Source organism: Lethenteron reissneri, chromosome 51, assembly GCF_015708825.2.
Source record: "Lethenteron reissneri isolate LAM-NWPU_2019-01 chromosome 51, ASM1570882v1, whole genome shotgun sequence".
Classification (NCBI taxonomy): domain Eukaryota; kingdom Metazoa; phylum Chordata; class Hyperoartia; order Petromyzontiformes; family Petromyzontidae; genus Lethenteron; species Lethenteron reissneri.
This window is the reverse complement of record NC_083829.1, coordinates 4328803-4343181: the sequence shown is the minus strand read 5'-3', so window position 1 is coordinate 4343181 and position 14379 is coordinate 4328803. Positions and strand designations below refer to the sequence as shown.

At 44.4% G+C, this 14379-nt stretch overlaps 1 protein-coding gene across 1 annotated transcript in view; it reads right to left on the bottom strand.

Annotated features, from left to right (window-relative positions):
- Positions 1-14379, bottom strand: part of LOC133355407 (membrane-associated guanylate kinase, WW and PDZ domain-containing protein 1-like) — a 325885-nt gene that overhangs the window by 123247 nt on the left and 188259 nt on the right. The window contains 1 exon segment of the mRNA XM_061572686.1: positions 12127-12206. Coding sequence (XP_061428670.1) covers positions 12127-12206 — 80 coding nt within the window.

Below are 14379 nucleotides of genomic sequence, written 5' to 3'. Positions count from 1 at the left end.
TGGATTGCGAGTAACTTGGTCTGCGAGTGTTTTGCAAGACGAGCAATTTTTTAAATTAAATATTAATTTGATAAACGAGCGAGGTCTTGCAATACGAGTAGTACGTGTATACGCTTTGTCTGCCGAGCGTCACGTGATCACAACTGATATACGAGTGCTTTCATATACGAGTGCTTTGGATTACAATCACGTTTCCGGAACGAATTCAGCTCGCAATTCAAGGTTTTACTGTATATAATATGGCGCAATGCAATGGCTAAATTGATTGTTTTTGAATGTGCAAGATACATCTGTGATTGTGATTAGAATTATCTAATTGTTTCCGCGTTTCTGATTTTAAGAAACATAAATCAACGTGTCTATAAAGAGACAGGCACCACATGGATACATAACGGGTCCAGTTTCCACGTTTTGCAACGATCAATGAGCTGCATGTGATGGCAATCTGCGCTCACAATTGGAATCTTTCTTTAGGACTGGAGGAATCCGATGAGCTATGAAGCTCTTTGCCACCTATGTCCAGTTAGGGGCACGGGGGTCAGAAAGTTACAACAAAAATAAAAAAAACAACGATGGGAGTGCAATGCATAGGAAACGTAAGCAAATGACAAAAAAGGAAATAAAAGAATAAAATGCAAATAAATAAGAATGGTAGAGACCGGCGAATGTGATGAAACAAGAATATTATCCCAATTATACCCTCAACGAAAACCTTTGCATATTCTGCACATTGTCTGTAAGCGGAGAAGAAGAAAAAAATCCGCGTAAATCACAGCTCTAGTTATTTATTTTAGTTCTTCCGTAATACGATTTGAGATATTTCAATACGAAAGGTGCTTTATTAAAACAAAGATTATTATTATCAAAATTACTTACAAATATAACCAGAAGCAGATTAAGATAACAAAAGAAAAACCACAGCGACTTAATCCTCGCGCAACGTGACATTCAATCGTGCAACTAAACGGCGCAGATTGCCCCACGCGGCAGGCCAGCGGACAAAACGCGCTCCTGGGAGAAATGAAGCGACGAACACAGGACAGGCAGAGGATCACGCTGTGGCTGCAGAACATTTAATCCGGCCGCAAATAAGGAATGGCACCATCAATGTTGTTTACACCCAAAATGTACGCTTTGTCGTAACCAACTTTAGTGATTACTTCGAACCGTGCCTTGGCAGAGCGCCTTATTCGGCGAGAACGTTGAGAGAGTTTAACGTTACAAATGGGGGGGTGGGGTTTGCTCGGTCTCTAATATCATCTACAATAGATATATACAAGATGGGATAAAGGTGCGGCTCCGCAATTGCTCGCTCACGCCGCTGCTTGCAGAAGGGCCTCCTGCTGAAAGCTCTACACAGAGATCCTTCAGAGGGCTTGCGGCCCAGATTTAGAATCATAACATTGGTCAAAAAAAAAATATCTTGGAATTAAGCCATCGATGATTTGATGCGCACGTTCGGTCATACCACAGATGCTGGAGCTTCACGCGTGAATTGTGGCCGCATTTTTTTGTTTTACGAACGGTTTAGTGAGACCTGAAAGCAAGCACAACTTGGATAGATTTACTTAAAAATTGGTGTGCTTCAAATAGTATCTTATTCACGTGCTGATAGGTCAGTTCATTCATTACACTGGTCAACAACAAAAAAACTTTTTTTCTGGCCTGGACTTTTGCAGCTGTTTTAGACTAACTTCAGGGTTCTGATTCCAAATCTGATCTCAGATTTGCTCTATCACATCTCATTTTTATGCTATCGGCATACCCCATTTTCATTGATTTTACCCGAAATTAACTCTGTCACTTATGATTGCAAGTTGTTGCGAGTCAGTGACTGCTTTAGTGTTAAAATATGGTGCTGTATTTTTAGGATAGTGTGGTTATAATATAATTTTATGTAGATCCACATTTATTGAAAATGCAATATTTGATATCTCAAAAACCTGATGTGATAGACAAAACTGATGCCAGATTTGGAATCAGCACCCCAAATTTACCTTAAAACCGTTGGAATACCTTATGCCAGAAAAAGTGTGTTGACCAATGTAATGTTTATTGAGACTGCAGGAGGAATCCGATGAGCTGTGAAGCTCTTTTCAAAGATGTCCATTACGGGCGGGTGAGCAAGCTACAACAGCAAACAATACAACAAAAACGATCGGGGTGCAAACTAGAGAAAATGGTAAGCAAGTCACAAAATAGACGTAAATAATAAATGAATAAATAATATACAGTAAAACCTTGGATTGCGAGCGTAATTCGTTCCAGAAGCGTGCTTGTAATCCAAAGCACTCGTATATCAGTTGTGATCACGTGACGCTCGGCAGACAAAGCGTATACGTACTACTCGTATTGCAAGACCTCGCTCGTTTATCAAATCAATATTTACTTTAAATTTTTGCTCGTCTTGCAAAACACTCGCAGACCAAGTTACTCGCAATCCAAGGTTTTATTGTAAGTCCGATTTATCAAGATTGGGCAAGGTAGCAAAAACAACAACAACAGCAACACATCAGTCCCAGACCACACCGAGATAACGCCACTGTCCCACCACACGATGAACTCACTGTGGCGAACCCATTTATTCTTCTGTGGAGTTAGAGGTGTGGGCGGATTTTAAGAAAGCCCGCGCTCAATGTTGCGACGGGCACCGCTGGCAGATCAAGTGAAACGGGTGGCCTCTGGAGCGCAAGTCCAGACGTGCGAACCCGGCGTACGCCACGGCAGCATTACCGATCGATAAAAAAAACCCAGAATAAACGTTTTTGGGTTAGATCGCATTATTTATAAATGTGTCGTAACCCTCCACCACCCGACACGGCCAATCAGCAAAAAAGTGTCACGTTGACAAAAGACAAATAGTTCACTACTTTAGCCCACCGGTGTGTTGAAGAGCGAATCCACAATATTTACAATTTTTAGTACTGTGATGTTTCGCTGGTAATTACATTCAGCATCAACGGGCAAGTCACCAGAATGACACTTTTTTGCCGATTGGCCGTGTCGGGTGGTGGAGGGTTACGACACATTTATAAATAACGCGATCTAACCCAAAAACGTTTATTATGAATAATATTGGTCGCGAAAGCCTGCTACGTGTTAAAAAAAAAAAAACAGATCACCAATGCATGGCGAGTCAATAATGGTTGTCCTATGGAATGACTGCTCTGAAACATACAAATGTGGAATGTCTACGGCTGGCTCAGGACAACCCAAAGCTTGTTGAAAGCATGGCAACTGTTTTGTTGACGTTGACTTTGAATGTGCCCATACTCAGTATTACATTTAAAATAACCGAGATCAACTCGATGTGCGTGGGTGACTCAGGGGTCGTTGGAGCGTTGAGCTGGCACCTATGGGTTGACGGGGGGGGGGGGGGGAGTGAAATCCCAGGCAGCTATCTGTGATTAAAACCGGGTTCCCGAGTGTAGTGAGATGATGTGTGTCTCAGCCCGGTCATTAAAACGATCGTACGAAAAACCCATCACATTAAATACTTTAATTAACTTAATTTGACTAAATTTCACCTCGCGATTCTGGTCACACGAGCGGGAATGAAATTTGTGGGGAAAAGGCAAAAAAAAAAGTCAGACCGTCTCGGGAATTGCGTGCTGCACATTTAAATATAAAATGACCCAATTCTCGCCGCACATTCTAGCGAGAAAACTCTGCGGGACGCGAGGAGAACTGAAGGTTGATACAGCGGCCGGGCTGCAAAACGAGCGATCCGAGCAACTGATGTATCACGTGGGGCTCCGTTGCAGGAGCCTCCTCGGGCGCAAAGGAGTATTTTATTCACACGGCCGCTTCTTAAGCGGAGGATCAATGTCGCAACAGTCCAACTGTGTCCTGATAACTTCCAGTGCTCAATGAGGGCTATTTGTCTTTACGCTCCTTAAACCAAACAAGGGCTTTTAAAAAAAGATCCCCTTTTCATACAATGAGGTTAACACGAACTCTTCTTTGGATGTAAAAAAAAAATGCTGCTTAACTCTCCATTGATATTTTTTTTTTCAATGTGACAAAAAGGGGGTAACTTTTTGGCTGCACTTGATAACATTGACAATCAGAATGTTAATCTCAAGTCGAAACTTGCCTAAGCATTTAAACGCGCTAAAGGTGGAATTCATTCCCATTGGTGAACATGAGCCAGGAGTGGAATTTACACATTTAAGAGAATCCTCTACTTACGAACATTTGACTTACGAACTTTAAGAGATATGAACAAACCTGCCCGTATGCCCAGTTGCCTGTTCAGACCGAGAGTCGTAAGTTCAACCGCCACGCAACAGATGGCGTTGGTGGCATTTACATCTGCAGAATGTGAAGAACCAGTGGCATCTACAGCTACAGAACGTGAAGAACCAGTGGCATCTACATCTACAGAACGTGAAGAACCAGTGGCATCTACAGCTACAGAACATGAAGAACCAGTGCATCTACATCTACATAACATGAAGAACCAGTGGCATCTACATTTGCAGAACGTGAAGAACCAGTGCCATCTACATCTGCAGAACGTGAAGAACCAGTGGCATCTACATCTGCAGAACACGAAGAACCAGTGGCATCTACAACTACAGGAGATTATGCAACGTTTAAAGCTATTCCCTGTGTTTAGTGTACATGCAGTTAAACATATTTGAAATCGACAGGAGTAAAGTTGGACTTACGAACAAATTGACTTACAAACAAACCTCTGGGGCCTAACTAGTTGGTAAGTAGAGAAGTCCCTGTACTATTATGGATGACATTCCACACACCCACCATTATTTATCACAACAGTGCCACCAATTCTCAAAAACCTGGGCCGGGTAATTTCCCAAGTGGGAATTGAACTCAAACTTTCTGACTGCGAGACAGAGTGCTCGACTGCAGTGCCAACTGGTTGTATAAACAATGATACCACCCACTTACGTTACATCCTTTCTCAATCCACTGCTACATGCAGGATTTTCTATGCCATATCAGCCTTTGAGGGGGTTGTTTGACTATGCTTCAAACATGGCTGATCAGAGCAAGTTGGTGAAGTAGCACAGTGGTGCTGGGGTTAGGGTCCCGGACCTGTTGAGGTATCACTCTTCACTCATCTTAGCTGTGGCCAGAAATCACAGTATGCCAGGTTCATAGCAAAGTGTATTATCCACTGCATCATTGCTCCACCCCATAAAGTATACACGATGCATTTTTTTTATTTAAAGCTTTCGTGACTGCACACATAGAAGGGAAATATTGTTTTATATAATTATTATTTTATTATTTCCCTTCTACGTGACTTTACCGAAAGAACCAAGAATATACAAGATGCAATCAAAGAGTTATTCATTTCCACTGCACTTCAATACTCAAACAACAAAGGTGAACCTTGCAAAACTTTAATCGAACGCATCGATTGTTCTATCAGGTCGTCAAATAGATACACTGCACTCAACTTGGGCAAGCTTTGTATGGGAATTGTGAGAATTCAGGCGAACAATGCGGGCCAGTGCTCCTGGGGAGACGATGCACGGCAGGAGGCTCTCTCTCCGAGTAATAATGGGAGCTCATATCGCTTGCAACGGTTGTCGTTAAGCATTAGTCACGTCCCGATTAAACGACAGAGCGCTGCAACGACAATTGCGACGCCGTACAGAGAGGCCAACGTGGTGATTTTTTCTCTCCCTTTTACCGCAGCCTGCAATGCGCGGTATGCGACCTGTGCGATACGCCGCCGCGCTGCAATTACACCGCCCATTCGCGTTGTGCAGTAACCAAAGTCCCCCCCCCCAAACCCAGTTGTGCACATCGGCCTGGAGAGATGTGTATCGTATACACTGCAAAGTGACAGCACAATGTTATTGTAACAAACCGCCGCTCCCGCGATATTGCCACGTGCACAATGGTGCCAAGTTTTGTTCTTACACCGACTGGCGAAAGTCAGTAAAAATTGTGTCTGATTCTGGAGCACTTAAGCTAGATACTCCCACGCCGGGTACACGCAGGGAGGTCCTAGGTTCGATCCCGGATCCCTGACGATGCCTGTTGTACAGGGTGCTTAAAAAAAATGTGAACGCTTCTAATAATTTGCAACAATATCACAAGAAATGTGCTTCCGGGCTCTGGAGACCACCTGGAGAAGATTCCAGGCACGTGTTGACAATGATGGCGAACAAGTGGGAGACTCTTTGACTTTTGAAGCTATTAACATTACATTTGTTATCATGTTACAGTGTAGTATCCGTTATTTTTTCCATTAAAAACGATAGTCCCACTTAAGTGTTAACATTTATTTGAAGCACCTTGTATACAGGGTGTTTCAAAAATTGGACCCGATTTTAAATCGCTATATCTCTGCAACCACGAACTGCCCATTAATGAAACTCTTACCACTTGAAAGGGCGGGGCATAGAGAGGGCGGGGCATAGAGAGGGCGGGGCATATCGTTTCAAATGATTACTGAATGATTACTGCTTGATGCCTCTCCCAGCGTACAAACAGCCCCGAGCCTCAGTCATTCACAAGACACACTGCCTCAACGTTGGATAGGTCGCACGGGACCCCAAGACTTGGTGCTACACCCTTGGCCCCCAAGATCCCCAGACATCACCACACCCTGCGACATTTTCTTGTGGGGATACGTCAAAGACCGTGTTTTTGTGCCACCATTCGCGACTAATCTGGATGACCTCAAAAACAGAATCACGGCAGCGGTGACTTCAGTGGAAGAAGACACTTTGAAGGGCATTTGGGACGAATTCAACTATCGTCTCGATGTTGTCTGTACAGCAGGTGAAGGGCACATAAAGCATTTATAAAATGGTTAGTAAAACGTGATAACTCATTAAACCGTTTGTAACTTTTTGTGTAATTGTAACATGTTGCCATCGTGAATTATACTGCTTTGAAATTGGGTTCATGTTTTCAAAACACCCTGTATTTGGAGTCCGTGTGTTCTCTCTCCCCCCGCGTTGGTGGCGTGGATTGTTCTCTGTGTCCTCCATTTTTTTTATTTGGCTACTGCTGCTGCTCTAAATTCCCACGTGTGATGATATAGCTACTGCGATGAGTTATCACGTGTGGCCAGGTCGCCTCTGAAAAAATAACTAATAGCTCCGTGGGTTCTAGCTGTTAAACAAAATAGTTTAGTTTATATACACGCAGCAATTTAGATCATTAATTAAGACTGAATGCAGAGCCGAGTAATTTTCAGTGTTTTGCCCATGCATTGGAGGGTAGTACGTAAGTTTGAGCGCCTGAAAATGTACGGCTGGGACCTTATTAGCGAACACGCGGGGAAAAGGACGGCAAAGACAAAAACACAAAGCGCAGTTCAAAAGAAATTAGTTGCTTTTTGCGCTTAGTTTGTTGTCCTTCACCCGCACCTCCGATGAGCACAGTTGACTACGTACTGTGACAAAGAAGTTCAACATACATATATACATTCTGAAAAAGAGCTGTAGAGCACAGTGGGCCTTACCTGCTGAAATAAATCTTCTTGGTTCTTTCGGTAAAGTCACGTAGAAGGGAAGTAATAAAATAATAAAAATAAAACATAATAAAATAATATATTATTATTTCATTTTATTATGTTTTATTTTTATTATTTTATTACTTCCCTTCTACGTGACTTTACCGAAAGAACCAAGAAGATGAATCCCTGCAGTCACGAAAGCTTTAAATCGAAATTTAACTACTGAAATAAAAATTCGGCAAAAATAGGTAAACTTCATTCAGAGAGAATAACATGACTTGTGTTGAATCGTTTTCAAGAGAAAGGCGGTGCGGCAGAACGTAAATACGAGCACCAACATCACAGTGCTTCATTGTGCTTACTCAGGTTACTATGGCGACAGACATCTGCACTGTGGGTTCAGAGCCATTGGCTAGCGTGACAAACACCGCAGGTAGGAAAGACGTTTTTTTGCAAGGTGCGCGGACGACAACAACAACAACAACAAACGAAACGATGCCATTACGCCTGCGGTTTCCTTGGTAGCAGGATGAGGCACGAAAGCTATCGATACAGCTGGTGGTTTGCTTTGACAGGGCGTTGTTAAAAATAGCTTTGAGAAAACTCGCTTTCACGTAAATTGGCCAAAAAAACGGGATCGGGTAATTGGTGGCCGTGTCTGGACGAGCGAGGGCCAAAACTACCGTTTTTTGTCTCAGCCAAGCTCCTGTGCGGTTTCCAAAGCAGAATCGACAGAGTCGGGCTGAAGCCTGCATCGATATTTCACGGCCAGAAACACCGGTGCAAATGGCACGGAATGGCTGGTTTGAATCGGATCCATATTATATCCCCCGTGGCGGTGGATACGTGAATAAGTAAAGAAATTAATAGAAAAGTCTACAAATGTCTACGGCAGTTTAAGGAACGGGTAACTTTATCATCGGTGTAAACATGTGCCCTCCCAATGGACGGAATGTCTGGGTTCGTGGTGCTGTACTGGGCTCAGTTGACAAAAAAAAATTGTATCGTGCTATGGAAATGAATAATGACTGCGATTCAAAAATGGGACAGTTATAAAGTCTCTAACTCTGCTCGTTAATTTGCCTTGGACAAGCGTTGCAGCATCGTCAGGAACACAGAATACTTGGCACATGAAACTAAACATCAATATTTATAGCAAGGGCACAGTTTAAACTTGGCCTATGTGCATTCTGAATGCACGTAACTTTGTATATACGAAGCAATTTAAGATACGTACACGTACAGCTCTTTCATCAATCCACTGCTGGATGAGACTACCAACACCCCATCCTCTGCCATTAAGATGATGGGGGTTGTTGAACTGTACATCACCACACTGGTAAAGTTATACAAATGTTTATTCTACCAGGTAAGGCCCACTAAGCTATGTAGCTTTTTTTCAGAAGCAACCTGGCCACGAACGATAGCTCAACGAAGTGGCTGATCACGTGGACATTTATAGCAGCCAAACACTCTAAACGCGTGATGTCGATTCTAATGTGGAGGTGGAAAAACCGGGGGACTCGAAGAAAAAAATCCACGCGACCATGGCGGACAGAGAGAGAGACACACCACAAACTCCAAATATACAGCAGGCGTCGGGGGGGGGCGGGCCGGGGATTGAACCCCACGACCTCCTGCATACCCGGTGAGGTAGTTAACATCGCTCCACCGCGTCGCACCAAACAACATGAGGGCAACAGACTCGCTTCAAAGCCACTCCGTCCTTGGAGTGGCGAGCGGTGCGGTGTCTCTCCGCCAGTCGTCCGGAGCTCACTCGGCTCGTGGCTATCACCTTGGGGCCCACCGCACCTCCGAAGAGTGTCAACAAAGACTGTCAAACACTTATTGTCTGAGCAGCGCACAGATTCAAACTAGATTCGAAGCTTTCGTGACTGCAGGAATTACTCTTTGGTTCTTTCGGTAAAGTCACGTTAGAAGAAATAAAATAAAATAATAATTCATCTGTACCTGATGATGGTCGTATTCTATTATTATTTTATTTCTTTCCATGTGACTTTACCGAAAGAACCAAAGAGCATACAGATTATGTTCAAATTAACTAATAAACTAGCAAGTGTCCCTCAGAGTCTTTGGAATAATGGTGCATTATAAACAGAAACTCTTTTATTATGATTGTTTACAGCGGTCGGTGCATTGGGGACAAAAAAAAAGATAACGACTGGCCGCGGGCAGGTACGTGCGACGCGTGAAACACGGCCGGAACGGAGTGGGGTCAGTCGGCGTTATTCCCAAAGTGCTCTGCGGGGTCACGGAGGCCGAGCTCCACGTCGTCCCGCACGGACAGCGGTGCTCGCAGTCCGCCACGAGCGGCTCGCTTGGGACGTTTTGCAATGGCGTCCTCTGGTCTAACACCGTTCGAGACGAGGCGTCAAAAGAAAGCGGTCTCTGGTGTGGAGCAATCAGTTTCAAAGACAATGCATATGTTATCAGAGTATATATTTCGATTTAAAGCTTTCGTGACTGCAGGGATTCATCTTCTGCATTTCCCATAAATATGCTAAATTCCTCTTGATATGCAAATGCATTTGTCAAGGCGCTCTTCCCTCTCCAACCCAGCTTAAATATACGCTGCCAAGCGTGGTGGTGTTCATTCAGACGCTGTCTTTCCGACAGAGCTGTTCTTCACCTGAGGACGGCTGCTTGCGTTGTGGCCGAAACGTCATGAGAATTATTTTATCATGTTTTATTTTTATTATTTCCCTTCTATGTGACTTTACCGAAAGAACCAAGAAGATTATCAGAGTATTTTTTTGTTTGCATTTTCACCACAAGCATTGTGGTTAATGCAGACATGATTCCTCGTAAAAGGTTTCAGTTTGGTGTTTGAACGACTTAACACAGCTGTTTTGTTGCCATAAAAAAGGGGAAAAACTTATTCTCAAATTTTGTTCCTGGCAACGATGGTCCCATGACGTATTTAGTTTTTTGCGTAACCTGGGATGCCACTCGGATCTTGCGAGCCCGTAATCTCCGCTGGCAGGACTGTACCCTCGTGTGAAACGCGTCAACGTCGTCCATCGCCTTTGCGCCGCACGGGAAATCATGCAAGTGGCAAGTGCGCGGTTTTATTACATTTAGCCAAATTATTTCGCGATTTTGTAAACGAATAACTCCGCGTTATGCAATTGTTTATATTCTGCCTATAATTTTGTTTCAAATTTATAACAGCAAAACACAATTCCAATTTCTCGACCGATAATTACGTAACACTATTTTTTTCGACTAAAATGGTAATCATGTTTGTTTCAGTCAATGATTTAACAAGTAAATATTTGGGCTGTGCTTATGCAAATGTACATATTTATTCAGCTCTCCTTTATTTACGCTCTGTTCCTCCATCGACACCATGCTATCATCCAGTGCTGTATGTCGTGCGCCTCCACAATCACCGCTGCGTCGGTTTTATGTGGTCGTGCTTTACAGGGCCTTTACCCGTTGTGTTCATGGGTCATACCGCCACGCGTTGTGTTCATGGGTCATACCACGCGTTGTGTTCATGGGTCGTACCACACGTTGTGTCCGTGGGTCGTACAACGCGTTGTTTGACGCCTGTGCTACTCCCCGTAGGAGCTGAGTATTTTATAGTCAGTCAGCAGAGCGAAGTGCCGGTCGTCGTGCCAAACAGCACACGTTACATCCCGCAAAAACCCATTATTATACAATGTTATGTTTTGAAAGGTATATTTAGTATCGACTTTAGTACAGCTCTCCGATGTGTTTTTGCAACGATACAGCGCGTGCTGTTTTACAGTCTTCTTCTTCGTATGGCTGATGTTGATGTGGAGAGCAGCAATAATAATTTTAGCTTGAGGTGGTCGAGCCAAACAATTGTACTGCACAAGTCGCGGAGCGGTGTTTCACGGCTGTTCATGATGACACCTCCCCCGCTCCTTCGCATTTGCGAATCAGGCAACCCGAGTCGTTCTATTATACACGCTATGTTCTGGGTGTCCACCATCGCGGGCCATCGATGGGGCACATCCGCACGTGACCAAAGCAAAAAAAAAAAACTAAACGAAGGCCGGCTCAATAAGACAAAAAGCAGGACGAAGTACGCTTATATGCCTCAAAATGCAAGCAAGCTCAAGGACAGCAGTTGTCGTGATTTTTTGAGAGGACGGATCATTGTCCTTCTGACATGCCAACCCGCTATCGTCTCCCGAGGCCACGGCTCAGACATGGCGTACCGCCTTTCACGTCAACTGCAAACGTAAAGCTCATTGACCAGACGTCTCGGTGTGCGCGTGTGCGTGTGTGTGCGCGCGTGTGTGTAATCCTCTCAAATGTGTTGGTGAGCGGTAGTATAGTGGCGGTTAACGCGCTGCGCTACGAACCTGACAACCCGGATTCAATTCCCGCTCATGGCCACCGACACCAGTGACTTATCTGAACTGGTCCTCGGCCTCCCCTAGGTCGACTCAGCCTAAAATAAGTACCTGGTGCAGTGTGTAAACATCGCCACTGGGGAGACAAAGGCGGCCGGGACGTGGTCTTGGCCACTCACCCCCTTGTGTGCCGTGACGCATCTTCATAGGTGCTACTCACCAACAGCACTTGCCCCAACAGCCTGTTAATGCTTTCTGGGGGGGATCTTTGTCTTTGTGATCCCCTCAAATACAAGTAAATGTTCAGCAAAGCACGTGTTTTCTTACCATCATCTTCCAGCTCTTCCCTCGGTTTCAGCGAGCTCGCTATCTGCTGCTCCAGAGAGACAGGTCCTTTTGGATTATGACTACAGAGAGAAGGGGGGGGGGGGGAGACAAATCCAGAACGGAGGCATCAGGCCACTGCATTATTGAACAGAGGCTTCGCGAAATAATAAATAAATACATAAGCAAAGCCTTGCGTTAGTGTCAAAGCGTTTTCGCCGCGTGCAAAAAAAAACCTTTCTGAACGCGACCAGGACAAGCACACATGCGACTGAACAGACGGGCACATATCCGACTTAAGTCCACCGTTACACGTAGGGTACTTGGCAAAACGCCATGTGTTGTGTGTGTCTCTACCAATATGAAAGCACGAAGATAATTCAGCTGTCATGGTTTTCGGGGGTGCGTGCCTGTGGTACGTGCGTGCGTGTGTGCAGTCGTGAGCGCGTGTTTCAAGTGTGCGGAAACGTGAGCGACAATTTGTAATCGGGTGCCATGGTGGCGAGATGTTAACCACCTCGCCTGGTGTGCAAGAGGTCGTGAGCTGGATCCCGACCCCGATGCCTGCGGCATATTTGGAGTTTGCATGTTCTCGTTAAGGTCGCGTGGATTTTTCTCGCGCCCCTCTGGTTTTTCCTTCCACATTTAGAATCGAAATGTGTTTCGGGTATTTGGCTGCAATACATTCACACGTGATAAGCCACTTCCTTGAGTGATCATTTGTGGCCTGATCGCTTCTGAAAAAGAGCTATATAGCCCAGTGGGTATTACATGCATATGTCAGCTGTTATTTCAACTCTGTGTCTCCATGTCTCTCTCTTAGATCTCTCATGCTCACATGTCCGTTGAATTGCACTCTCGTGCCTTCGGATTGCCCTCTCATGCTCACATGTCTTTTGTATTGCACTCTCAAACTCACAGGCCCTTCGGATTACACCCGTTGGGTTGCACTCCCTCGTCGAGGAGGCCGCTCTTCTTCACCTTCTTTTCTACAGTTACATGCCAATCTCTCACATTAACATCACGCTAATCTCTCACATTAACATAGCCACTTCCGTGCCTTCTAATTTCTCACATTAACATCACGCTAATCTCTCACATTAACATAGCCACTTCCGTGCCCTCGAATTTCTCACATTAACATCATGCTAATCTCTCACATTAACACTGCCACTTCCGTACCCTCTAATTTCTCACATTAACATCATGATAATCTCTCGCATTAACATAGCCACTTCCGTGCCATCGTCGAGGAGGCCGCTCTCCTATCTTACAGTTACACGCTAATTTCTCACATTAACATCACTAGCCCCGGCCACCTCTTTATAACCCTTGAGCTACACCCATTTCAAACATTTTTAAACAGTCTGCCTCAGCAGCAGACCATGCTTTCCCACCTGATGATAGACGCTTGTGTTGCGCCCGAAACGTCGTGATTTATTTTATTTTATACCGACGTGACTTTACCGAAAGAACCAAAGAGTTTGGTTATAAATAGTTAGTTTGTTTATGATGAAAATAAAAAGAATAGGCTTGACCATTTTTGGCAATAAAACAGGTGTTAAGATGGTCAAACACAAAATAGATACCTTTTGCAAGACATGAAGTCTGCATTAATCCTACATACATACAAACAAGCCTGCTCCAATAACTATATAACATATGCATTGTTTTTGAAACTGCATTGTCTTTGGCCAGATCGCGTATGAAAAAGTCGGGCCTTACCTGGTAAAATAAAAAATGTATAGTTTTAAAAGTTTTAATCGAATGGAGCCAAGCTTGGGGAACAGTGGAGTGAGAGAGATGACGAGTCCAAGGCACTCGAGGCAGAGGAAGCGCCAACCCTGTATCTATATGTATATAAAAGGGAAATGTGTGAATATGTGTACTCTTAGGTTGAATATGTGTGTCTGTTCGAAATGTTTAGCATACTTCCCGACATGCAACAAACTTGAAATTTAGCATGTGGGTAGTTTCCAGACTGTACACAATGCAAAAAGTATAAAATTAGACTTTTGTATTATGGGAGGGGGGGGCACAATAATGCAGATATTGCACGGCAAGTGAGCGGCGACGTCACATCTGTGATGTCACCGGCACGCGGCAGCGTCACGCAGTGTGCCTGCTGACGTCACGCATCCCCCCCCCACCCTCCTCGCCGGCCGTGTGTTAATCCAAGACAAGAATCCAAGTCCTGGGCGAAGCCGGGTAAGTAAAGCTAGTACCTGATAAAAACACATCGCTTGCGCGCGTATG